At 39.4% G+C, this 27,992-nt stretch overlaps 4 protein-coding genes across 4 annotated transcripts in view; 1 reads left to right on the forward strand and 3 right to left on the reverse strand.

Moving 5' to 3' along the window:
- Window positions 1–5,965, reverse strand: part of RC3H2 (ring finger and CCCH-type domains 2) — a 48,049-nt gene extending 42,084 nt beyond the window's left edge. The window contains exon 1 of the mRNA XM_040631850.1: window positions 5,582–5,965. The gene's annotated coding sequence lies outside the window, so the exon portion shown is untranslated. The remainder of the gene's footprint in view (window positions 1–5,581) is intronic.
- Window positions 5,966–7,130: 1,165 nt separating this feature from the next.
- Window positions 7,131–12,879, reverse strand: ZBTB6 (zinc finger and BTB domain containing 6). Its single transcript, XM_008698787.2, has 2 exons — window positions 12,560–12,879; window positions 7,131–11,203 (listed from the first exon to the last, which is right to left on the reverse strand). Exon 2 carries the CDS (start codon window positions 11,192–11,194, stop codon window positions 9,923–9,925), a length of 1,272 nt encoding a protein of 423 aa, XP_008697009.1. The 5' UTR covers window positions 11,195–11,203; window positions 12,560–12,879; the 3' UTR covers window positions 7,131–9,922.
- Window positions 12,880–12,899: 20 nt separating this feature from the next.
- On the reverse strand, window positions 12,900–27,568 carry ZBTB26 (zinc finger and BTB domain containing 26). The gene is made up of 2 exons (XM_008698791.2): window positions 27,289–27,568; window positions 12,900–17,996 (listed from the first exon to the last, which is right to left on the reverse strand). Exon 2 carries the CDS (start codon window positions 17,984–17,986, stop codon window positions 16,661–16,663), a length of 1,326 nt encoding a protein of 441 aa, XP_008697013.1. The 5' UTR covers window positions 17,987–17,996; window positions 27,289–27,568; the 3' UTR covers window positions 12,900–16,660.
- Window positions 27,501–27,992, forward strand: part of RABGAP1 (RAB GTPase activating protein 1) — a 159,714-nt gene continuing 159,222 nt past the window's right edge. The window contains exon 1 of the mRNA XM_040631851.1: window positions 27,501–27,701. The gene's annotated coding sequence lies outside the window, so the exon portion shown is untranslated. The remainder of the gene's footprint in view (window positions 27,702–27,992) is intronic.

Consider the following 27,992-nt stretch of genomic DNA (forward strand, 5'->3'; position numbering starts at 1 on the left):
ATACAGTGCCAAAGTTAAAAAAAAAATTGTCTTACAAATCTAGAATGTGGCTCCCTACAACACTTTTGACAACATTATCTTTTGATATGTTTGAAAACATATCTTTTACTGAGAGAGATATATAGATACACAACTTCAAACTGTCAGGTCCAATGAGCAAGATATGGAAGAATAAAGCAATATTCTCATCTAAGAATTCTAAGCAGAAAAAAAAGCAAAATATAATTTTTTATCTTTACATATGATTAAAAGGCACATGGAAAAAAATGACAGAATTCTTTTTCCTAAGACTAAAATGTTCATTCGATGATTTTTAATAAAATAAAATATTTGGTATCAAAACTATACTGCACTCTAATTTAAAATCTTTAGCTACCTAACTTGAACACTCTACATTTCACAAATTTTTCATATCTTCAATTCAAAACTTACATAAGTCTGACAAAAGCTCTCTGGTGAACAGAAATCTAGGTATTTAGGGCAATTAAATAGCCACTACTTTATTTCATAAGAATGTTTACCAACCCAAATATCTTAGTTCCACAGAAATCAGATGTTTAAAACTACAGTCAGATTTAAGACAGAAAAGTATATAACTGATTCTCCAATATCCCCACATCCAAATGAAGAATTTCTTTATTTTGCTTTTATGTTCACAACAACTAAGGTTTCAAAAAATATCTTGGTAAATGAATCACAGCACTTGTTATATAAAAAGCACTCTGTACAATCTCTCCTCAAACAGCCCTAATGTAAAGTATCTAATATCTTTATTTTTAAATTAGCCAAATCTTGCAAGTTATACTTATTTTATACTTGTTATCCTTAATATTGCCACCCCATTAATGCCATCAATCTTAAACCTGGTTAGTCTGCTTCCAACTTTTGAGATGAGCACTAAACAGGTAAACCCATCACTTCTTGAAACTATTCAACATTTGAAATGTTCAGTTTTCTAGGCTGTAGAATTATACAAGCAAAAGGCCTCTGAGGAAGAAGGCATTTTATCTTAAATCTACTACTGAGAGCCCTAATTTAGTTAATAACCTGAACTGATAAAATACTTATCAAGGCACTGCATCTAGTTTTTCATAATGGCCACCTGTTTGGAAATACTAATTTTGTGGGTTAGGGTATCACAGCCACTGTGTAATAGGAAACTAGCGGCAAATACTCTTTCCTTATTTCGTTTTCCAAGATCACCCTGAAATGCTTTACATTAGTAAATGAGTTGGGGGTCAGAGAAGCTGTTAAAAGTTTGAACTAAACATAAAACTGCTATCTTTCATATTTTCTTTCACCTGTTAGTTTTCAAGTGTTTCAAACTACTCCAGAATATATTTGATAGTTTCATGTTATAATATCCTACATGTGTTTCTACATCTACAAACACCAGATGCTGTAATATAATTAATACTGAAAAGTTTGATTTCTAGTAGAAACCAAATTAATACCTTAAAAAAAAAAAAGAAAAATTCTGCCAAAATTTGTCAGTAATTCTGCCAAATTCTCCTGCTGTGTGTCAAACTTTCTGACATGAAAAGTATGTACTAAATTCTCCTTATATAATAAAACATAAAGAAAAGTTTGATTTTTTAAAATGTTTCCTTCAGTACCATTACCAATAAATTCTAGATTCCTCAATTAAGATAAAGACAAAATAAATTTTTATCTAAAACACAGCAGCAGTTTATATAGTCCACCAAAATGTTTAATTCGTGAGGGCAAAAGCGACTTTCATTTCTTTTTTTTTTTTACTTTCATTTCTTTAAAAAAGGCACTTTGTAAACATTTACCTAGGAAGTATTTTTATAACCAAAAATCAAAAATGATAAATAGCCTACTGTCTTTATAATTTATTTTAACAAGCATCTAAATGAGCCATGGCAAGCTAAGAATATATACTGATGTATAAAACTTCTAGATTTATACTAATAATTCCATGGTAACTTACTTGACTCTATGGAAGTCTAAATTGCTAATAACACTTACAGTTAACAGTCAAGTATCAAGCCTGAAGATACTCCCAAAACCTCTCAAACTGAGGTAAAATTGATTAAAAAACTCAAAACAAAAAGCCCACAACTCTAAATACATAGACTATTTAAGAAAAACATTTTAATTAAATTACCTGTATTAACTAAGTAACTTTCAGTTACTAATTAATAAAATTGAAGAAGAACAACAAGATAAAGCAGAGAAGTAACACTACATTAGAGGTGCAACCTTAAAAAGATTTTCCTCAAGTAATTTTCTAGGCTATAAGTTCCTTGTTATGAATACTAAACTTGTAAAATAAATTAAGACATCTCTCATGTGATGCAAATTATGCATTGCTTTATTAAGAGCAAACTGCATACCAGCCAAGTACTTTCATTTTTTATTACTAGTCCACCATGACATTATGCAGCCAGTTCTGGACTATGTCACCTGATTTTAAAGTGCGAGAATAAAGTTTATGCTTCTTTTGCTATTGTATAATTAAAAATATCTAGTATTTTACAATTCTCTTCATAAAAATGTAAACATTAAGGCTCAAGTCTGTTAATTAAGACATTCATTGTTTTCATTTTAGTTCACCCATGTGAGGAATTTAAGCTACTGAAATGAAAAGTACTGAAAAGTACTTCTCAGTTCAGAAACCTCACAAATAATTAGTTTTGGACTTCAAAAATAATATTTAAAGCATCAGGTACAATTGAGACCTTAGCCGATAAAACAGCAAACAAAACCGATGGAAATAATCGGCAAACTCTAAAACTCAGCACTCAAACATACTAAAGGGAATGGAGGAAAAGGAACTGAAGGTACAGTGTTAAAGACTGCTATTTTAAGTGACTTTAGTATAAATTAGGAAAGATATAGGACTCAAGCTTTTTCTTAAATCCACTCTGAGGCTAAACTCCGTTTTTTAATCAGTATAAGATTTAACTTCCCACGTCTTCAAGTAGAACACTAATGGGGTAATTTTCTATCTTAATTAGCATATCCAGTAAAGTTTTTCAAGCGATGACAAAACATGAACAATATTTATTTTTGAGACAGAACTTAATTACTCACTTCTGCCTATCAAATAATGGCCACTGGGTAACTTTATCCTTCATATTAACAAAGTCCTTAGCCTTTTGATTATTCTGACTGCAAGACGATAGTCTGTCAGGAAATTTTTGGTTTTCCTAAGCCTACTTTTATTCAGGTAATTTATTTCTCAGAAGAGCAGTGCTGTTTTAAACGGTACTGTCTATATAGAAACACAATGTGAGCCACAAGTAAGTTAAAGTTTTCCAGTAATCATATTAAAAAAGGGAAAACAGATGAAATTAATTTTAATAACATAATTTAACCCAATTTATCCAAAATATCCTTTCAACATGTAATCAATATAAAAAATTATTAAGGTAGCTTAAATTATTTTTTTTTTTGCACTAAGTCTCTGAAATCTGGTGTGTATTTTATTTTACATTTATACCACATCTCAATTCACATTAGCCACATTTCAAGTGCTCAATTGCCACATGTGGCTATTGGCTTGTATTGGGCAGTGCAACTCCACAGTACTTACAATTATAAAGTAATAATCAAAACTAACTTTTATTAAGAATTTGTGGTGAAAGTCACAACTACACTTAAGAAGTTTTCATAAAACTAGAAAACCTGAAAAACAGAAAGATGTAACAATAGTTACAAGACTGGATGCAAAACATTAGTTTTAATTTTCAGCTAGCTTTATTTTACCACATGCTTCCTTTTTCCATAACTAGAAAGTGAAACTTCAACGCAGTCCAACCAAAACAATTTAAGTGCTTATTATAATAAGGCCTTGTTATAAGTTTATTTAGCATTCTTAGGTACTGCATATAGCTTCGAAGTTCTATTTCTGAACACAAAATTCTGTGTTAAAAGAATGTTTTCCTCCCCAAAGGAATCTTTGTTAGCTTTTTCAAACTGGAAGATATAGCAAATTACAAAAGCAGAAAGTGAATTAATGAAAACATATGAACAAAGGACATAAGTCTTATATGTCAGGTCAACACAACAGTAGTAACAGATCAGGAGTAACTCAAAGGATCCACTAATGAACATGACTGCAATTAAATCTTCAAAGAATAGGAGGCAATTTGAATTTTAACATCTGCTTTTTCTAAACATGTTTGGAATATACCCTTAACATTTTGTTCTTTTAGCAATTTTCCAAACTCTAAAATTTGGAAAACATGAATCTCCAAATTAACAAAAATAGCAACATAAAAAATTTGTCAGGATTTAATGGCTTCTATTCCTTCAAAAACTAAATGTGGACGTAAACACCACAAAAAAGGGATATTGTAACAGTGGTGTAGCTTTTCAGATAGATAAATGAAGGTAATAATGGCAAAATCCATGAACTTTTCTTAATGTTTGAAGAAGCCTTAACTAAATTTGTGTATTTAACTAGGAAAAGGCTGCACAGGCCAACTAAAACATTTGTTTCTTTGGTTTTGGGTGAAATTATATCAGTGTAGTGTAGCAACGTTTGCGTCCTCAGGTTAATCAAAAGTTCCTTTGGGAACTTAATAGTTTGACTAATAAAAAAATGGAAAAAAGATTACTTAAGCACTTTATTTGTAATAAAAAGTCATTCTAATCACAGCGGTTTGGGGGAGAGTAGGAATTAAAAAGGGGCCCAGGTAAAGAGAGAGTAGGAATTAAAAGAAGGGAATCTAGGTGGTTATTTAAAAATAAAACAGGCTGGGAATCACGAGATTAGATCTACTTTATGTCAGTGATTACTTGAGACTGTTTTGGTGTCAAGGTTCTACCTGCCGGTATCTCAAACTCCTCTCTGATTAGAAGGATGGAAATGACAGCTACTCTGGTTCTTCCTTCCTGAAAGCTAAGGGCAGAGAAAAGTAGAGCTGTTTCTGAGAAACAAAGATGCTTTCTACCATTCTTCTAAGATGGTGGAAGTCTCCTTAAGAGGCTTTCCCAAGAAGGAAAAATGAAAGAGGGAAAGAAGAAAGCCACAGCAGAATTCCCTGGCCGTATTTCATGCCATTGCTCCGTCACATCCACTGTGCAACCACTCTGGTCCGGCCATCTCCCTCCCAGGAGGTTAAGCCCTCCCAGGGCATTGTTTGGCCGCGGTCCCTATTTACCACTCAGATCGCCTCCACCATCCCTGCTCTGGGATCTCGGGAAGCGCCAGGACAGAAAGCCGAAAAGCTAGGGGAGGGCTTGGTTTCGAGGACCTCCTCCAAAACCCCTCTTGCCAACTGGTGTAGAAATGGGAGAGAGAACCCTGGCCTTTGCTTGGGTGGGTTCCTTTGGGGTCAAAGGCTTCCCCTCCGCCGGTGTCGAAGGGAGGTGGCCATTTGCGCCGGGCGCTCGGTATTGAAAAAGCCCTACCAGAGAGAGGGGCCTCCGCAGGCCCCGGACTCCGGGCCCGGTCCGAGTGTCAGGTGCGGCCCTCAGTTCCCAACCCTCGGGGCACCGGCGACGACAGCACACAGGCCCCGGGCTGAGACCGGTCTCCCGCCCGACCGCCAGGGACTTAGGGACCCGAGCTAGGGCCCAAGCCGCATCGTGCCCGCCCCCGCCCTACCTGTGGGGGCCCGGGCGGGGTCGCTAAGGGCCGCTCCCGGGAGCCCCGCGGCGGCGCGGCTCGGCGACGGAGGCGCCTCGTCTCGCCGGGGCAGAGCTCGGCGGCGGTTTCACGACCTCAAACTCCATCGGGAGCTATAGGGACAGCCCCGTTGGCGGCGGCTGAGGCCGCGACGGGGCCTCCTCCTCCTCCCTCCGCCTCCGCCTCCGCCTCCCTCCTCCTCCTCCTCTCCACGGAGGCGGTCCTGGAGGGATCCCGACCTAGCTCTCGCGAGAAGATACTCCCCTTTTCACGCGAGATCACGCAGGACTGGGAGTTAAGGAGGTGGAAGGAAAGAGTAGTAGCCCCCGCCACCTGGACTGCGCATCAGCTTCCCTCTGGTCGAGTCTAACTACCCCTGTCACGTGACTGGGGAGCCCCGGAGCACTGTGGGAGGTGCTATTAGGAGGCCTCGGCAAGCCGAAAGGGTTGATGGGAAACTCCCTGCACCTTCATCAGCGCCTTGACCCAACCTGCTAGACACTGGTGTGAGGCAGCGTCTGACTCCCCTTGTGAAAAAAGTGGTCTCCATTGAGCATAATCTGATACATCTGTATTATAGTCTATGCACTCTCCGTAATCAAATACCGGTCTGTTCTCTCAATCCCTCCACATATTTGCCAAGCAATCTCCCTATTAAAAAAAAAATGCTTGGCAGGCACTAACACAGACCTCTTTATTAAAAAGAAAACTGAACTCTTTGGAAGCTGGCAGGGATCAAAATTCAATTAATATCTCAATAAATATTTGTTGAAGGATTTTTTACAGCAAACTGTAAAGCAGAAATTATGTTTTTATATATGAGGAATCAGATTGGTAAGAGAAATAAGGGAATTAGCATTTGCAAAGTGCTTAGCATGTGCCAGGTCCTGTGTTAGGTAATAAAAATTTCATTTTTACCATTGATTTTAGTTTTATTTCACTCATCAAAATAATCCTAAAAGGCAGATACTACGTACTCTGTTACCGAGAAACTGAAAAACACAGATTAAGAAAATGGCTATGAGTTGTAATGAAATTCAAGGCACTTTCCAATGTGAAACCAGATGTCCAACAAAGGCATGTATGAAAGTAAATCCACTATGAATTAAAAGACATATGAACAAGTTGTTTATAAACTGTAATGAGTTACAGATAAATATATATGTGTATATAAATATATATGTATCTGTTTCATTCTACTGGACAGTGTATATGACAATCTGCTAAGATTTTTCAAAGGTGGCCTGACCATCACGGTGAAAATTATAATCCCAATTTCCATTTCCTGGCACTCCCTATCCCTGCTTTATCTTCTCCAGCTTTGTTTTCAAAATCTGATACACACTGATTTTACTTGTTTACTGTTTTTCTCCTTTTACTAGAATACAAGTTTCATGAGAGCAGGGATTTTTGTCTGCATATCTAACTTCTAATACTACTGTAAAGACTTAGTAAATATTTCTTGACTGAATGGACAGAAGAAATAGTTTCCTTCTTTAAAATTCACAGATGTAGACAAAACACAAAGTTCTCCATTCCCATCTCCAGTTTATTTTTTTTTAATGTAAACATATACTTACATCGAAGGAAAAACAGTAAGGATTTTCTCTTATACCAAAGTAATAACTACCTTTCCAAGATTCTTTATACATAAATGCAGTAAATGAAGAGGCTGAACTCAAACAGTTGCATTTTTCCCCCATCATATCAGAAACACAAACAACTAAAAGTGAATGTTTTAAATGAATACATTCAACACTTTACTTTGCCATACCTGCATTTTTAAAAAGATTCCATTTTCCTGGAATTGTTTATATACATCATGCAAACAGACACTGTGCTAGGAATGCTCTGAGATCACTCTGTGCTACTGGACAGGAATAAATAAAAATAAATAACAACCATTACTTTCACAAAACAACCCTTCCCCCCAAGCAAATATCTCAAAGTGCTTACAAAAAATGCCACAAGAATCTTACAAGGCACACATAAAACTTAAACATGGTTCAACCATAATTTTTTCAAACATCAAGGATAGTAGATACCAATTCCTAAAAAACCAGTTTATTACTATTCTTTTACCCTTCCCTCCCGTCTCCATCCCTCCCCCACAAAATTTCATCCTAGGAAGCAAAAATAAGAAAAGTACTTCAAGCACAAACTATTTCTGAAAGGGAAATGTTTTCATACCTACAAGTCGCCAATCATAGGTCAAATGGGAAAGAAAATTAAACGCTGCACTATCATGTTCTCCAGTGGAAGAAAAACACTATTTACTTTAGAAAAATTCTGTCTCCAAAGTAGTACTCAAATAGCAACATACATGAAGACACAAAACTCTCCTGTCTTGCTTTCCCCTCTTCTCCGTTCTTAGAAACTCAGGAAGATTTAAGTATAAAATCATAGAATTTTGGACCCGGAAATGATCTTACAAATTACCAAGTTCAATGTTATTGTTTTACATATAAATTTAAGAAAAACTGATAGAGGGGTGACTTGTCCAATGCCACTAACAAGTGGCATGGGGGGGGGTTATGAAGTTGGTTTTCTTATCAAAGATGAGAGCTGGATTCTTTAAAGTGGCTCCCAGAGTTAAAATTCTATGGAGAATATATTTTTCACAAAAGTATCACAAAAAGGATATTTAACATTTATAACTATCAACATGTGATCAATCACAAAATTCTTATAAATTGTACAAAGTATATTACATTTTAAAATGTGGAAGGGCTTCAGAACCTAAGTATAGCAGAAATTCTACGTAAAGCTGAGGTGAGTAGAGGAGGAATAGAACATCTTGAAAGTAAGATGTATCTAGTCAGGCTTCTTTAACTAAAAGTAGTTCCTGCATTTTAGAGAGTATGATTTGCCCTGTGATAGATTTTAATCTTCGCTTTGACAACAAAAAGTTTTGTGTTATTTGTACACAGGGATAGTGGAGAACAATGGCTCATAACACAATCAGAAATAGTACTCTCACTAAAACAACCATAGAGTCATGGTTTTGCTTTTGGCACATTTCTGGAAACACAAAATAAGTCTAGGGATGGTTAGGATTTTTGTCAACATGTGGTAAATGAAAATTGCATTAATGTAAATGAAAAAAGTTAATAATTAAAAGAACACTAATAGCTAACCATATTTAAACTGTTCATCTAGTGACAGCAAGATAATATATATTACCAATTCAAAGCAAAAAAGGGAATGAACTATTGATATACACAACAAAATGGATGAATCCAATGGCATTCTGTGTGGTGAAAAAATCATCTCACAAGGGAACATACTATAAGATCCTACTCACATCATTCCAGAAAAGGCAAAATTACAGCAATAGCAACTGTTGCCAGGATTTGAAGATAGGTGGAGTTGATGATTACAAAGGGGCATCATTAGGGAGTTTTTAAGGGTGATGGAATGTTCTGTATCCTGATTGCAGTAGTGGTTGAACAAATCTACATGTGTTAAAATTCATGGAAATGTAGACCAAAAACAAAGGTCAGTTTTAGTATATGTTAACTAAAAAATAAAAATGAAATAGCTTTTAAAAAGGAAACAGCAGAGTATCTTTGGTAAAGTTGGACTTTCTAAAACAAAATTTTCAGAGCTTCATACCAATGGTATAATTTCACTGATCATAAAATTATTAAATACAACTGTATGAAATAAAATCAAGAAACTTGGGCCTGATCAATCATTTTTAAGATATGTATACTAACAAATCATGGAAACATTATTTAAGGAATATTAGCCCATTTACAAGGAAATTCTACTACTCCCAAGTGAATCTGAAGTGTGTTCCCTTATAGTTTAAAACAAGTACCTTGGTGCTTAGCTTTAGAATCCAACTGCAGTTTGTTTAAAAAAAAAAAAAATTGCAGCCCTACAAAGACTTAATAATGGATTACAGCACGTTTTTAAATCTATTTTCTCTTCCTGTTATCCTAATTCATTAAAATTATTATGTGGTTGGGATTTTACACGTACATCATTTATCTAGAGAGTCAAAATCAGAATCTAGAAATACTGCTGGATCCTCTGTCACTAGAATCAAGAATATTTAAAAGAGGAATATTATTTCTCTAGATACACCACTGGGACTTACATATACTGTATGAGATAGGACAGCATCCCATTAGCTTTATCATGTCTCCCACACTTTGAAACTGTTAGTAGAAGTTCAGAAAGAATAACATGTGTAGGCAGACCAAAATTAAGACCCAAAGATGGGGGGGATGCAATATAACAGATGCTGCATTTCTGTAGAAAAACGTGCCTAACAGAATGATATAAGGCTTACGTAGCAAGGTGTGGTTCTAATTATAGTAGATTTTGCCTTTTGAGATCATGCCTGGGTAGTTTTTCACTACTGCTTCTGCCATGGACAGAAGTTAAGTGCTTTTTGAGGGCAGATTTGTGCTTGAAATCCATGTCACAACAGTGGCATTTGTATGGGCGATCTCCACTATGTATGTTCAAGTGGTCCTGAAGTGTGCTTTTAGCAGTAAATGTCTTCAAGCACACAGTACACTGAAAGGGCCTAATGCCCATGTGCCCTCGAATATGCCGGTTGAGATTTTTCTTCTGCGTAAATGTTTTCCCGCACTGCAAGCACAAGAACAACTTATGCATCTTAAGGTGGCGCAGATAGTTTTCAACGTGAAGAAATCCTCGAGGACACCTGGGGCACTGGTGTCTCAGTGAATAAGCATCCTCCAGATTCTGAATCTCGTTCACTGTACCATGACTTCCTTCAGTATTCTCACCAAATAAGCTCTGATCTTGATTCCCAGGAACTTCTGCCACTCTGCTCTCAACCGTAGAATTGATCAGTGAATGCTGTGTTTCAGAGAAATACATGCTTGCTTTTGAAGAGGTACAAGGCTGTGAAAACTGCCCATTTTCTACACCAGCAGTACTAATAGATTCCACATGGAGGATACAAATTTCATTATCTTTAAAACCAATATCTACTGAAGACAGCTCTGGTGACTTCATTTCCTTTCTCTCTGATGCCAACTCTACCGTAGACTGTAAAACATTGCTTTCCTCTTCTTTTACGTGAAAATCTATGTTTATAGGACTATCCTCTGAAATTTCAATAATCTCACAGTCTTTATCTGAATTTTCTTCTTCATTCTTAACATCTGGATCAGAGGATTGACACAGGTCAGTATGCTGATTGTTATTTTTCATAGAAAGATCAATTTCCAGATACTTTGACAAAGCTTCTGTGCACTTTTCCACAATGTGAACCATCTGCAGGTAACTAGCAGCAGTCAAATATTTCAAAAGCTCTTTCCTTTTCACTTCAAGTGCTCCAGTATAGCAAGAGAGCAACAGTTTTCTGCCAACTTCTGCACTCTGCAAGATGGTGATTCTGACATGTTTTGACTGCGTAAGTAAAAACTGATCTCTCATGAAAGTAGAGCAAGCAGCTAAAATCACCTTGTGCCCCTGGAACTCAGTGTCATTTATATAAATTGACACATCACAAAATAAATTCTGCTGTCTCAAGAGATTCATTTTCTGCAAGACTACATCTCCTTGCTGTTCAAACTGGAAGTGCAGAACATCGGATTCAGCAGCCATGGTCACAATCTAAGCAAAATAAAACACAAAGGTTGATGTAAACATAGGGAATGCTTTCCTACAGTGTGACGGTAAAAACAAAAAATCCCAAACCTGAATTGGGTAAAAGAAGATTCAAATTCTAATCTAGGTGCAAAGAGTGAACTCCTATGCCACCACCTCAAAACCGAGAAAATGAAAACGCATTTCTTTATGATCTCATGGTCCGTTCTTCATATTTTTGTTATAGCACTTATTACATTGAGTTGTACTTAATGGTTTCTGTTTTTCTCCTTGGCTAAATTTTATCTGTTCTGTGGTCCAAGACACTGTTAATGCCTACTACTAAGGGGACTTAACATAGTTTCTCACATTAGAAACTTTAATGTAATCTCCAAATTTCCTATTCCCCATCACTACTGCAGGTCCTCATTTTGTTCCCTTGGACCATTGCAAGCTCTTCCAACAGGTCTCCTTGATACCACTCTCCCATATTCCAACCTCCCTTCCTGAGTGCCACCAGCTTAAAACTTTTTAAAAAATTTCTTCTACTTTATTTTTTTAAGTCTTTTTATTTATTTGAGACAAGGAGAGAGAGAGAGAGAGAGAGAGAGCACCAATGACAGTGAGCACGAGTGGGGGAGAGGGGGCAGAGGTAAAGGGAGAAGCCGACCTCCTGCTGAGCAGGGAGCCCAATGTGGAACTCGATCCCAGGACCCCAGGATCATGACCTGAGCTGAAGGCAGATGCTTAAGCAACTGAGCAACCCAGGTATGCCTCTCCTCTATTTTAAATCCTCCATTGCTCTCCTCTACCTCCAGAACAGCCTACCCTTCTTAGCAAATACAAGATCCCTCATTATTTGGTCCTAATCATCTTTAAGGCTGTATCTTTCCTCTATTCTCTTTTTCCTCAAAGCTCCTTCGATACTGAGATTTGCACCATTTGCACCGGAATACACTTTTGCACGTTACATTAAAACTTCCAGTTCCTCTCTCCAGCTAGTGATTTGGCTCCTTTAAGACCCAAATCAATTAAGATTGCTCTGACTCCTCCTCCTGTCTCTCCAACAGAGTCAGTTGCTCCCAGAGCACCACGAAAAGGTGCTTGGTTCATCTGAGTTTTACAGCGAGCACAGGGGCCGGCACAGAGCAGGCGCAGCGGAGGGAACATCTGTTGAACTGATGGGAACCCAAGCTGGCCTGGAAGATCCTGCAGCTCGCCACACACAAGTCTTGCCGAGCTAAGCCTCCCAGGACCATAGGCCCTGTCGGCCAGGTGGCTGCAGCCCCAGTGAAGCCTCCCAGTCCGCGCCTAGCTACCCTCTTCCTCCTCCTCCTCCTCTTCCGGCTTCCCCACCTGCCCGTCTCCATTGCGTTCACTCACCGACTCAGGGAGCCAGAGCCCAGCTTTCCGCAGCAGCGGCGGCCCAGGCCGGAAGGTGGACTTAGACTGGGAGGAAACACATCCGGTGTCAACTAGCTTTGCTCCTCACTGGGGTGGGCTGGGCGTCCCGGAAGGACATCCTGAGACATTCTCCCTTCCTCACTCCCCCCCGCTCCTGGAATGGCAGAGAGACACCGGTATTCCGGCAAATCCCATCTCTCCTGCCCCAGTTTCGGCGCGCAAGCCGTTCCCCTTCGTGAGTTCTCCCCAGCGTCTGAATCGCAGACGGGTTGTGAGGCCGAGGTACAGCGCGTCTATCGGAATACCCTGCAACGGGACCACTGGGAGGCCCTCATGGGTTGTTACGGGCCGGGTTCTCTCCTCACTGGGCCATCTACAATTTAAAAGGTGGCGGAGGAAAGGAGACTGCCCTAAGGATCGGTATTCGAGAATGCCTAGCTAATGACCATCAGGATCTGGCCCCGACCTCTGGATCTCATTTCACTCATCTGTCGCGTGTCATCGTTCCCTGACCCCCTCCCCACCCGCCAGTTCTGGGCAAACCCAGGCCTTCTATCTAAACTCTTGTGGCTGCCTCTTCCCTCGTGCCCTCTCTCTCCTCCCACTTATCCTTCAAAATCGCGTTCATAAATCCCGTCATCCCTGTAGCCATCCTGAATTGCCCTGGAATTAGTTGGCTCCCAGTTGGGAGCCTGTAAGCCCGTTGGCTGCCTTCATTATTGCAATTATCATACCTGTATTGGAATCTGTGACCCATCTGGGCAGAGGTATTTAGGACAGTGATTTATGATCTTTGCATTCCCGAAGTCTAGCCCTGAGCAGGCATCAAGTATTTGCTAAATGAAGGAATGTCTGAACCAGTTGTTGAAAGCAGTAGCTCTACCACCTCAGTTAACAGATTCTCCTGGAAGTAAGTGACCCTACTAACAATTTCTAGTTTATCAGATTTGCTTCAGAAGCCATGCTCAGAGTGCTTGATTAATATGTGTTTTAAGCAATAGGAGTGAAGAAAGCTTTCCTTATTCAAATTTAGGCCACTGAAAAGGAAAGCAGGAGGGACAGAGAAAAGAAACCACTGACACCAGAGATTTAATTGTCACACTTTTATTAAGGAAACTTCCCCATAATAAGTGAAGAGGTAGTTCATAGTATGTCTAACATACAACAGATTTAGAACAGCTATTCACCAGCTGAAATAAAATATTCTGGTTTGTTTAGGACAGTATTTTAGAAGTGGTGACATTGGTCACCCTCCATTTATAGATCTTCTAATAAAGAAACTAAAACAAAACCACATCTGATTTACCTCAGAGCCACTTCAGTTTGGAGTTTGTCTTTAAAATTAAATAATAAATAAATAACGGTGACACACAGTAATTTTTTAAAAACCAAACTATGGTAAAGAGAGTCCTTTTTAGTTAATCTGGGGATCCATAAAATATAAATGCAGAATGACTAAGGTTTTAAAAAATCTTCATCCTCTATAAGAATACAACTAGTTTTGAAAGTCATCTTCCCTTATAAAATGTATTTGATATCAGTTAAGTTGACCACTTTGCAATACAATCTAAGAAACATATATAAACAAAGGAGAAAAGTCAAGTCCCACCAAAATTAAGAAAATGTCTCACAGAAACAGAACACCTCTCCAGCCAAGAAATGGAGGAGACTGTAAATCACTTCAGTGGTTTGCAGTTGCAAAAGGTGGGAACTAGAAGTTTTACTGATCAAAAACCATCGAGATGCTGATTTTAAGTGATCAAAGGAAACAAGGTATTTTCTTTATTATTCCTAGTTTAAATCACCTTATCTAAGACCACATAAGACTGCATGAGACTGTAAGCTCTGTGAGGGCAGGGACCATAGCAATCTTACCTTTGTATCTTCAGTATCTAGCACAGTGCCTGGCAACAAAGGTGCCCAATAAATGTTTCTCAACTACTGAATGAACCCAGAAATAGTCTCCAACCAAAGAGACCAATCTTATTTGAACCCATGCCTTTTAGTCTTCAAACCAGTAACAAAAACAGGACATGAATGTAAGCAAAGGAAGCACTCCAACTTGAAATTTCCCTATGATGAAATATGTTCAGAGAAACATTGGTTAACATATTAATGTCTCACTGTTGCATAGAATTGGTACTCTTTGGCTGGATCATAGAAAAATCAGAATGCTAGGTAGCATCATTAGACCATAAAAATGAGTGACTTTAGGCATAAGATACCTATTAGTCTTATCACTCAATTTTATTCTCATTTTTAAGTGTTTTAACAAAAGGTAGAAATTATAACTCAAATCAGATTCACATGTAAATGCATCAAATTATAACAACTTTAAGAATTCCCTGTGACTACTCAAGTTAAACTTCAGTTTTGGTTTATCTGTACATGCATTCTCAGAGCTCAAAAATAAAAACAGAAAATCCTCGTGGAAATGAAATAAACACTGCTTCCAGACAAAAATCAAGTTTCACATTTGGATCCTTCTCGCGTATTCTTACTTGTCCTTTCCCTCCTTGACCCCCACCTAAAAAGTCAGTCACTTGCTTGAGAAGAATGTAATATTCACTCTAACAAAAAATAATTAATTAACAAAAAACATCCTTCCTGTGATGTTTTGTTTTCAAAATCCGGGCTGTCTCAAAAAGCCAACAGGGATTCCCAAAAGTGAAGCACAAACTGGGAGCTTTTTGCTAATATACTCCTGATCATGTACTAACTCTTTTTAAGCCAAGAGATAGTGAGAAATAAGACATTAGCTCATTCTTAGTCACTTCTCTACTTCAGCCAACCTTGGCCAGGCCACCTCTTTGAGCTTTGGATACCCCAACTTAAAAAAAAAGAGGTGGAGTTAAGATTCTCTAAGGACTCTAAGACTCCTATTACCTAAATCTAACTCCTGAGCCAAAAGCTGCTAAGACTCAAAATTTTATTTCTGAACTATAACATGTGCTTTAGGAGAAACAATTCTGTTTTTCCATATTGGAAGATCAATTTTGTATGAGTGAGCTATCAAACATGGCAAGGTGGGACTGTGTACCTTTATAGGAATATCTGAATGCAAAACCTGATTGCTCCTCCGTGATCTACTTTTTTCATCCATTTTAGAAACTAGTGTACAGGAAGAAATGAGAATTCAGAGATTACATTACACCAGACAAAACTCTGAAGGCCAAACTCACCTTTCTGATGGCTAGCCTTTAAAACAAAGTCCAGAGACAGACTCCCAAATAGTCCCTTTTTAGAGAGACCATTATACTTTAGCACATTTTAAGTGTGCCTGGAGCAATCCCGACTTCAACAGCATCCACAAATAAATTACACATTAATTATAAGCATTTGGCTTCTTTTTGGGAAGACCTCCTATGTAAGTGCTATTGTACAATTGTACTTCTGTCCTTTGTTAATTATGCTCCTCATGCTGATCCCTATTTGTCTGTAGGTGTTGCTGAAAAGATTGTACTCTTGTCTATATGAACCACTCAGTGACAATGAAGTTGGGCCATAATACTGTTGAAGAATACAGAACAACCCAAAATACTTCACAGCCAGTTCCAAGACAAGTACAAATGTAGGAGGCAGATTCATTATCAGTAGGCAATTAACATTAGGCAACCAGAAGTTCTATCACATATTCAGGCCAAGAGCAGTATCACCTCATATCTCAGCCTATTTTTTGCCAAAGAAAAATACTACTCACTTCTCTTAGCATAGCATCTATTAGTGGACTGTAGGTGATGTTATTAACTTAACGGTACCTTCAGGATGTGCCCAGTGAAAAGCCTAAAATAGTGTCAGTCTAGGACAAAAGTCAATGTTAGGTAGACAAATGGAATACTCCTTGGAAAAGGAAAACAGACATCACGGGATAAATAATTCAAAACACAAAATGGGAGAGGGCAAAAGGAAGGCAAGACCACTCCAAGTGGTAAGTTGCCTGCTCTGTTAGTGCTTGGACTCACCCCTACAACCTGCACAGAGGCTTTGGGAGAAGTCACACTAGCAAAATCACTCCTAAAAAGACTCAAGACTATTGCCACGTTTTCAGTCCATTCTAAGTTGTGAGCATACAGCCCCTACTCAATTCACACAAGTACTATCATTTCTTAAGTTCAAGACAGCTTGGGCCAGTTTACCTGCATCCAGGACCTGTGTTGCATCAGGCTGTGGCTGACACCCTTTAGAGTCTGTGACTGTTGTACATGCAAAAGAATCAAAATCCACTGTGAGGTCTTGCACATTTCTTTCATTGGCATTATCAAAGCTGTTTTTGCCATGCAGCTGTTTAAGATGTTTCCTCAAAACTGGCTTATGTGCAAAAACCATGTCACAATAGTTACACTTATGGGGCTTATCTCCACTGTGAAGGTTAAGATGATCCTGTAAGGAACACTTCTGAGAAAAGGTTTTCCCACAGATCTTACACTGGAAAGGTTTAATGCCGGCATGCACACGCATGTGTCGATGAAGGTTGCCTTTCTGAGTGAAAGTCTTGCCGCAGAGTAGACACATAAAGAGTTTGTGCATTTTTAAATGGTTGGCGTAGTTCTCCAGGTGGCGAAACACCCTGGTACACTTTGGGCACTGGTGATGCCACTGTAGGCCTTTGTCTACACCTCGAATATTAGGCCCAAAGACATCTTTTGAGGCCATGATGATATTATCACTGCCTGCGTAAGAGAGGGCATAATTGTGGAGATGGTTTTGTTCTATTTCACTTACTCTGTTTTCCACAGTTGAATTTATCAGGGAATGCTGGGGCTCTGACGAATGTAAAGCAGTGGGTTCAGAAGAAATAAACTGGTTCTGATCTTTTTTACTTCTAACCTCGGACACATCCCCAATAGATTCTACCTTAACAATCTGAATATCACTGTCCTCCATATCCATACTGTCTTCAGATGGATGAATACAAGGTGAATCCTGTTTTGGGGAGCCGCTGGCATCTCCCTGCTGTTCTTTTGACTGGGGAGAAGCACTCTGCGGTTCACATCCCTCTTTACTATCCATTGGTTGTTTTGGCTTTATAAACTTCCACAAGGCCTGCGTGCAACGTTCTACAATGTGGCTCATCTGAAGAAAACTTGCAGCAGTCAAGTAATTGACCAGTTCCATCTCAGGGAATTCCAGCACACCACTATAACAGGATAAGAGCAATTGTCTCCCCACTTCGGAACTCTGCAATATGGAGATTTTCACCTCTCTGGAATCATTCAGTAAAAACTGGTCTCTTAGGAAGGGGGAACCTGCAGCAAACACAATTTTATGCCCCTGTACCTCAATATCATCTATGAGAACTGTAACATCACAAAATTTATTCTCTTCTCTTAATTTGTTCATTTTTTGTAACATTGAATCTCCATAATTTTCAAACTTGAAGTGAAGGAGATCTGATCTTTCAGACATTTTGGCAGACCTAAAGAACAGAAATGTAAAAAGGATGAATTTAAGAAAATTCAAGCAATTAAGAAACCTGGATTTTTCCTTCCAAAAATAAATTTGTGTTGTCATATCTCTTCATATGTATCCAAATGAAATTTTCCTTGAAAGAGGAAGCTAGTGTAACAGCTTTCAAAGGCTGTGAAAAATTATTCCACATCAAGTGTCAATTGCACCTAAGAAGTAGACTTGTATCACTGTAAATAGTCTGGCATCCATTCAACTTTTTAAGATACTTTACAAGAACAGTGCTTGAGTTACTCCTAAGAACATTTTTTCTGCTTCTCAAATGAGAATTCTATCAGGTTTCAAAAACAAACTAAAAACATCCCAACAAGTAATAAAGTAACTATTTTCTTTTGCATGATACTATGAATCTGCTTCTTCAAAGACAAAATGTTTTCCTTGCTTTCTACTTTAAAGAACTGCAGTGACCTTGCTTGCCCCATTCCTGGCTAAACCATCTTCTATTTAAACTGATGTGCATTTATTCATACAAGCATTTCTGCAATAAACTGAAAGTAATAGACTTAAAGGGACAATGTTTAGACAGTGTCAAATGCACAGGTCTTTATCCTGTGCATTTTGGACAAATCTAAACTCTCAAGCAACATTTCTTGATACAGAAAGTAAATATTTTATATAGAAAAACCAGATGAGCCACTTGGTGGGAATCTCAGTAGGAATAAAGTCAATCAAATTAATTGCTTATAGATTCTGTTCTTTCTTCTTTATTCCTCTTTATCCATCATTACTCATCAACTGGACTACTAGAACAGGATCATAAATGTTCCTTGGGTTCCAGCTTCTGTTCCTCCTAATCCAACTTCTACACCAAATGTCAACTTTCAAAAACACTGGATCTGATTATATACAACCCCCGCCTAAAATCCTTCTGTGACTTCCCATTGTCTCCTGGATGAAGACTAACCTTTGAGTATAGACCAATGAAGTAAACCTAATAATAATTATGATAAACATTGGCATAACCCATTCAACCATGAAGAAGGTGTCTGCCAAACTCTTTGCGTATCTGTCCCTTTATATAGCAATTCCTTTGGAGAAAATTCCTATGTTCTGATTCTATACTCTCTAAAGGATCTTCTGATAATTTGGCTTCCCATGTTTCTCTCTAAAGGGAAGGATGAATTAGCTATGTGAACTTGATAATTCCAGTCCACCAGTCATAGTAAAAATAATAAATTGGCACTCTGTTTATATACCAGTCTTCTGTGAGATCAGTAGGTATATCAACTCTAGCCTTGAAAACCAGCTCTACAATCTCAGTGCATCAATAAATTCACCTTGAACTTTGTGCACTCATCAACTCCATAGTTGAGAATCACAAGAGACAATCAGCTGTAATTGGCCACATATAGATCCTGAAGCCCACTCTTTATAATCTTATCTTCTATAACAGTGACTTACCAAGGCTCAAAGAACACCAGCTCCTGAAGCAGAGTCCAGGTCTTGCTCATAGTGCTCGGTGCCTGGTGCATGACAGCACTTTATTGACTCCAGGCCTTAGCACGGCTCATTCATTCATTTTTTCTCCCTCCTTCTCTCTCTCTCTCTTTCTTTTCTTTCTTTTTAAAAGAGTTTATTTATTTGAGAGAGAGTGATAGTGAGAGAGATCACAGAGGAGGAGAGAGAATCAGAGTAGTAGCTAAGTGGAGAGCCCGATGCAGGGCTTGATCCCTGAGATCATGACCTGAGCCTAAGGCAGATGCTCAACCGACTGAGCCACCCAGGTACCCACCACAGTTATTTCTTTAGTCTAGAACACTATTCCTAGCCAATTTTGACTTTCTTTCCCTCCCTCCCTTCCTCTCTTCCTTCCTCCCTCCTCCCTTTCTCTCCCTCTTCCTTCCTTCCATCCTTCCTTCCTCACTCTTTCCTTCTCCCTCCCTTCCTTCCTTCCCCTTTCTCCCTTCCTTCTTCCCTTCCTCCCCTCCCTCCTTTTTTCTTTTCTTTTCTCCTTTCCTTTCCTTTTCGTTCTTCTAAGTAATCTCTACACCAAACATGGGTTTCAAATTCATGACCCCAAGACCAAGAGTGGGATGCTCTATGAACTGAGCCAGCCAGGTGCCCCATCACTCCTTTATTTCTTGAGACGCCCCTACCTAAGCTCTTAGACTAAAATGGTTGTCTCTACTGTACCCATAGCATAGCACTTCTACCGTAACACTCAAAATACTTTAAGTACTTGTTCCTTCTCCTCCAAACTGCAAGCTTCATGGCATTAGAGGGAAACATCTCCATCTCACTCAATGAGGCTGGTGCTGGGAACCTGCATCGTCTAGGGCAAAACACTTTTTCCTTTTGCTTCAAATTCTACTTACTGCAGCCACATTACTGGCCAGACCCTCTTCTGTTCAAACTGGTGTGTCTTCCCATCACCTAATATTGTACTAAACACATGGTAGGTGCTCAGTTTGTGTCTGTTGAACCTACAGAATTTGTTTGACAATGGAAGGAAAGAAGAACTGCTGTTAGGAAGATCAGCTCAGAGTCTGTAAAAGCATTACAGATCTGAGGCCATGAGAGCCTAGAAAGGAATGAAAATGGGAATAAGGAGTAAGGAAAAATAATAAAAGATATTTTAAAGAACTTGGTAATTGACTAGATACAGAGAATGAAAAAATAAATAAATAAATAAAAGGAATGTGTAAAGGTTCCAAACTTAAGAGTTCAGCTGAATGAAAATGTCATTGGAGGAGAGGTGAAATGTAGGAGGGAGAACTGGCATGGTTTATTAACAAAAATAGGCATACAGAAATTAGTAAGCTTTTCCTTTGTATGGTATTCTGAATGTACAGGTAATAAATAATCACAATAAAGATGAGAAAGGAAGGATATAGAAAGCAAATACAGCATCAGAGAAAAGATGGTGAACATCAAATAAAAAGGAAAAATCTAGGAGATACAAGAAATATATCAACAAAGAAAGAAGCAAAATTGTATTATCACTGGTTAGTTTTAGCAATTATGGTGGCCTCGTACATCCATTCTGGAAACAGTGAATGCCCCAATTTATAACCAGAAGTTATAAAAATGACTGTTGTTTCAAGTGGCCAAACAAAAGGGGTATTCTTTTTTTTTTTTTTTTTTAAGATTTTATTTATTTATTTGACAGAGAGAGACAGCCAGCGAGAGAGGGAACACAAGCAGGGGGAGTAGGAGAGGAAAAAGCAGGCTCCCAGCAGAGCAGGGAGCCTGATGCAGGCTCGATCCCAGGACCCTGGGATCATGCCCTGAGCCGAAGGCAGACGCTTAATGACTGAGCCACCCAGGCGCCCCAAAAGGGGCATTCTTTTTTAGAGTTTAGCTTGTCCTCAGTCTACCCTCAGGTTAGTATTTTCCTACACACACCCAAAAATTATCATTACTTCCTCCCATTTATAGGATGATAATACTCAGAGTGCTTTCGACAACTATCCTCAGGGATAATTGTTCCTTGAAGCTCCAAAAATGAGGAGCTGGAGTACTTCCTATCAATCAGTCTCAAGAAACTTAACAGCGGGAGCAGCCCAACAGGTAGGTACCCCAGGAAAGTGCTTGCTTTGATTTCTCTGCTATAGTCCAAGAATGTGAGGAAAATTTGTTCTGTTTACTTTAAGAAGTTTTGCCTAACATGTGTCAATATACTCTATTGGCTGCCTTTGATAAACTCTTATTTCTGGACCACATAGTTTATCCCCTTAATCGATTCCCGCCACCGGTTTATCTTTTCAATACAATGTTAGTTATTTGAGGGCAACACTTGGTCAAGTGTTACTTTATACACAGCTCATTCAACAAAACCCAGAAGAATAATTAACTCTTTAATGTCCCCTATGAAATTATTATTGTGCTATGGTAGAGAGGCCCTTCATTATCATCATATCCTCTTTTGAGTCCCCTGGGGAAAATTCCTTTCTAGAGTTTGTTACCAAAATAGTTTTGACAATGTAAACCCAAATTTTAAACAATTTTTTTTTTTACTTTTAAAAAATGTCAAAATGAAAAGGAATAATTGTGTTTCTTATAAACTGGCTTAACGACAAGAGAAAGGATAGCTAATCTTTGTTGAATCCTTGCTATGTCCCAAGTATAGTGCTAAATGCTTTACCTAAATTGACCCACCTAATCCTAAAATCCCTAGGAGGTGGGTATTATTAGCATCCCCATTTTGCATATGAGGAAATTCAATCTTGGCGGATATAAGTAACTTGCTCAACTTATGAGAGGTGGAAAGTATTAAGTGTTAGAGCTGGAACTTGGGCCCAAGCTATGTGATGCCAGAGTCCATATATGAAAAAACAAGACTGACTGAAGTTTTATCTGATGAATGTTAACCGTGTAACTGTTCAGACTTCCCTCCTCATATCCACTCAGCTGTACATTTAATGATTTTCATACTTTTGTGTATTCAGTTATGCTTCAATAAAAGGTTTATGTTTTAAAACAAAGAGTATGATGTAAAGTCAAATTTGTGTCAAGTCTAGAGGACTTAATAGTAAGCCTTTTATGTACTAGTCGTATTCTCGATTGCATTTTATTCCCTTATCCTTGTTTTACCTTTGGTTCTCACCTATTTTAACTTTATGTTATTTTTCCATCTTTTGTGTATTTGTATTTGTATACTAAATCTGAATGCCATTTGCAAATAACTAATTAACTTCTAAGTATAGCAGCAGTTATTCATAAGTTTCATAAAAATCACTCACATAATTATAGAAGAGCTTTGAGTAACTGAAAAAGTAAAGAACTTATCAAGTAGAATAGAGTCTTGATCACCATATTCTGTTGATTCTTTCCTCAGAATGACTTCCAGATTCTCTCTCTTTATTCTATCTATCATTGCCATGGTTCAGACCCTTATCGTCTACTACCTAGGTGACTGCAATTAAATCTGCATACCGCCAAGTTTCTATTAGCAATTTTTTTTTTAAGATTTTATTTATTTAGTCGACAGAGATAGAGACAGCCAGTGAGAGAGGGAATACAAGCAGGGGGAGTGGGAGAGGAAGAGGCAGGCTCATAGCGGAGGAGCCTGATGTGGGGCTTGATCCCATAACGCCGGGATCACGCCCTGAGCCGAAGGCAGACGCTCAACCGCTGTGCCACCCAGGTGCCCCACTATTAGCAATTTTTTAAAAAAGGTTTTATTTATTTGAGAATGAGCAAGCGAGAAAGAGAGAGAGAGAGAGAGAGAGCGAATGCAGGGGGAAGGCAGAGGGAGAAGCAGGCTCCCCGCTGAGCAGGGAGTCAGATGCAAGACTGTATCCCAGGAACCTGGGATCATGACCTGAGCCGAAGGCAGAAGTTTAATGGACTGAGCCACCCAGGCACCCCTATTAGCAAGCTTTGAATGACCTATTTCTCAAACATCAATGTAAGAGGAATATTCTCACTTAAGACCACTTTCTCTGTTATAGTTATACAGTTCTTTTATAATTATCTCCATAACAAATGTGCCAACTGATCTGAAAATTTCCCCTTGTTCAAACAGGAGTAACCAAAAAGGATCAGTGGATATTCTAAGTTGGACAATGTTTACTGCTGTGCTACAGGCAGTGAGAAAATACCCAAGTTTCTTATTTCACATACCTTTAATTACTTATAAGGAAAATTTTCTATTCCATATTGTAAACTCCCAAGCTTTATGTCAGTCTATTTTCTCATCTACCTCATAAAAGTACCCTTACCTTTCAACTTAGCACTCATAACTACCTGGAAATCTTTGTTTCTCATTAACACCATACCCCATTTTTCAAAAAGGTTGCATTACACCACAACCGTTTTCTCTGGAAACCTCAATCTTTTTCTTCATTTGGGTAACTTTCATGACACTATATTCTCCAAGTTATCAATCTTTTGTTTTTAATTTTAACTTTAAGTAATATACACAGAAATATATCCTTCCTGGAAAAATTTTCAATATTATAGATACTGTAAAAGTCCCCTTTCCCAACCATCTTCCACTTACTACTGAGTTTACGTTTGGTCCTTTTTGACTCTCCTTCCCTCCATTTGAAAAACAGTACTTCTATATGCCTAGGCCCAGAAAATATAAGACTACATTTCTTACACATAAACTATACATATTGTTTGGCAACTTTCTTTTTTCATTTATTGTTTTTGACAGCTATATATGTTGAATATAGATCTAGTTCATTCTTTTTAAACCGTTGTATAGAAATGGGCAAGTTGCTTAACTACTGGCCTCAGCTTTCCACCATTCTTTTGCTTGTTTGCTCTTCGAGGGTCCACTAAATTGTGTAAAGGTAAGTATATCCTTCAAAGCTTAGTCCTTGATTTTTTGCTGTTTTTTCAAGGCTTACTTCCTCTCAGAGCCCATCTGGTTTCTCCATGTTTTATTTACATGCTCTATTAAAAAAAAAAAAATCCCTAAATCCCCATCCTCATGGCCAACCTTAACCAAACTTAACTTTACCTCAAGTTACTCAAAAGTACCTGCCCTAGGCACTATTCTATTGCTTGAAATGCCTAAACTCCTGCACTGTCTAAAACTCAGCAAGTTAAAAATAAAAATTAACGGAGAATGGCTCTGAGAACGGTGGACATGAAGGCAAGGATTCCTGTAGTATGCTAACAAATCAAGATCAAAATAATGAGGACCTGATTACTGACAACAATCATATGGACAGAGAGAGGAAAACAGATTTGAGAGCTCTTTCAAAGAACTGGTGGACTTGGTGACCAAGGTGGGGTTCAAGAAAGGATAGTTTAAGATGACTCCAAGACCTCTGATTTGAATGACTGGATTAATCTGACACAGTGTCACTGAATAAGCTAGGGAATATTGGAGGGGATGATCATGGGTCTGGTCTTAAAATGTTTAGCCAGAGAATCTTACATGACATGAAGGGGAAGATTCATTAGCTAGCTGGATATGAGTCTGAAGCTGAAGAGGAGACCTAATTATAGACAGTAAGTGATAGATGAAAGCATGGCATAAATTGACCTAATCGTGAAAGAAACGGACATAAGTGGCATTGACTGAAAGAGGATATAAGACAGAAATAAAAAATATATATGTAATATAAACATACATCCATTACTTACCTTCTCAACTAAGATCTCCTTCCAAGCCTCTCCATTTTTTATCAATGAACCTATCTTTGCTTAAAATTTTCCCACTCCTTTCGCTCCCATATTCAGTCACTGCTTAGTGCAGTGAGAAAAACTATGGATTCTGGACCCATATTTCCTAGGGTCAAAACCCTGCTCAAGCACTTACTAGCTGTGTGACCCTGGGCAAGTTACTTAACCCCTTCTGTGCTTCATTTTTCCCATCGGTCAAATAGTAATACTATTTCATAGGGTTGTTATGGGAAATTAAAAATTAAATTGTTTAAAAGAGCTTAGAACAGTGTTGGGAATGTGCTCAATAAGCATTTGTTAGGTGAATAAACAAATAAAGCCTGTCAATTTTCTTTGTGAAACACTTCACATGTGGCCTTTCCTCATTCTCATTTAACACCAAACCAGTTGAGGTCTCCATTATTTCATAAATCGTCACCTCATTACTCTACTAAAACTGCTTTTTAAAAGGTCTCTAATGATCTCTCTCTCTTTTTCAAAGTAATCTCTATGCCCAACATGGGGCTCAAACTCATGACCCCAGGATCAAGAGCTGCATGCTCTACTGACTGAGCCAGGCAGGTGCCCCATTAATTATCTTTTACTACAGAAATGCAATCTTTTCTCCCCCTTCTCATTCCCCAAATGCTCTGCATGAATTGTCCCAATGGACCCTCCTCAAAATTCCCTTCTCCTAATTCTGGGTCTTCTTGGTTGCTGGAACCCTGTATTTTTATACATTATCCCCTACCTCTGTTTTTGCTATCCCACCAATTCATTCCTCTTTCTGCTTCATAAATGCAACCATTCCCCTAAAATATCCCCATCTTTCTCAATACTTCCTTCCTGATGCCAAATATTACCACAGCTTCTATTTCTATGCCAATGACTCAAACTTTTACCTCTAGCCACAACACTAAGGTTAAGCTGCAGATTTGCATTTCCAATTCTATACTGGACAGTCTTATGTGGCTATTCCATTATACCTTTAATTCAACATGTTTTAAAAAATAAATTTGTAATCTACAAGTTTATGGTTTTATTGCTGATAATAGCATCAACATTCTCCAAATGCCAAAGGCCTAAAACCTAGGAATCAGCTTTGCTACCTCTTTCTCCCTCAACATCCAATTTATTATAGAGTTTTCACACCATTCACTCCAGCATACTTTCCTTCTTTCCAGTAACACTGTCATAACTCCATTTCAGGACTTCATTAACTTTCACTAGGCTGATTCGATTACTCCTTCCAAAGAGTTTCTAATAAGGGTAACCAGACATTCGTTGGAGAGTCTATAATCAACTTACAGACATCTCTTTTCTATAGGCTGACTTCTAGAACAACAAGGCTTTCTACAGTGCAAATCTGACTGTATAAGTCTCCCGCTCAAAACTCTTAAAAAAACTACCCATCTCCTTTAGGATTAAACCTTTCACCATCTGGACCTCAGCCTACTTTCCCAGTCTCCTATCTCATCCTACGCACAAGAGCCCCCTATTTCCTCCTCTTCACACACAAGTTACGTTCAGTCATTCCTTCAGAGCCTTGCAAACTGTTCCTTCTGCCTACTTTATCCTCTCCAAGAACTATAATTCAGACGTCACTTTCTTTCTTCAGCCTTCCTAGCCACTGCCCGTTGGGCAGTTCACACATATATGACTGATATGTAAATCACAGGAGCAATTATTTGTTTATACCTGGCTCCCAAACTTGACCCTGGAAAACTGGAAGAGTATCTTAAGAAGCCCCAGTACCTGGCATGGCGTAACAGAAAAGGCGCTGTCGCCAGTGGCCGATTTGGGGGAAACCCCGGCAAAAGGGTAACCTAGGTCAGCACGCGCATAGTGAGTCTAGCGGGCTGGCACTGAGGCCTTGCCAGGCCCTTAGCTCTGGCACTTCCTACAAGATGCCAGAGTCAGGCGTCCAAGCCAACTGCTGGGCCCTCGGCTGGGGTCCCAGGAGGAGGTCCCTGGGGCATAGTTAGGCTCCCCCCTCCAGACTCGGGGAAGGGGCGGGGCACAGCGTGGGCCGGGCCAAGGGTTCCTCAAGTCCCACCGGGCCTAGGCCAGCTCCTCGCCCCCATCCCAGAACAGGTCCCGGCCAATCCAGGGCCCCAAGGGGGCTCCCTCTTGAGAGACCCCGTACCCCTGCCCGGCGCTCCGGCCGCCTCCGCACTTACAGACCCGGGGGAAGGCCACCGTCAGGATCCGGCACCGCCAGGAGCTCCGGCCCCTCGGGGCTCCGGGAAGGGGGAGGGGCAGGGAACCCGAGCCAAAGGGGGACCCAACGGAACCGGAAGGGCAGCCCTCGCCGGACAAAACAACTTCCAGGTCCCTTGGTCCTATCCACCAATAGGAAGACTCGGAGGGCGACGGGGCCCGGAGAGGGACTTTGCGCGCGGAGGAAAGGGTGCAGAGTGTCCGGGAGTCTTGGTGCGAGCGTGTCGCCGGCGACCCGGAGGTGTGGCGGTTCCTTCGCGTCCCGGGCTCAGGCCCTGCGCGCTTCGCTCCTTTGCTGCGGCTCCTCTGGAGCCGGGCCTCTGCCGCCTGCTGCCCGCGTGGGCTTGAGGGGCGTCTCTGCACTTAAGCCTTGGTAAGCCCCTCCCGCCTAGGGATGTGGACTCGCTGCGCTGGGACCCTGAAAGCAGAAGGTTGTTTACTCCCCTCGCTTTTGGATGTTGGTGTTTCCCAGAGATCTCTTTTCATTCCCGTGGCTTCCGTTACCTGCAACGTGCTGACCGTTCACAAATCACTCTCGCCAGCCGAGACTGGTCTCTTGAGCTCCAGGGCCAGCTGCACAGAAGACATTTCCAATGGGTTGTCCCAATCTTAATGGCCCTTTTAATTTTCTCAAATTCATATGCAGACCTGCTTCTTGTGGCCT

The sequence above is a fragment of the Ursus maritimus genome, unplaced genomic scaffold, assembly GCF_017311325.1.
Source record: "Ursus maritimus isolate PB19 unplaced genomic scaffold, ASM1731132v1 scaffold_17, whole genome shotgun sequence".
NCBI lineage: Eukaryota > Metazoa > Chordata > Mammalia > Carnivora > Ursidae > Ursus > Ursus maritimus.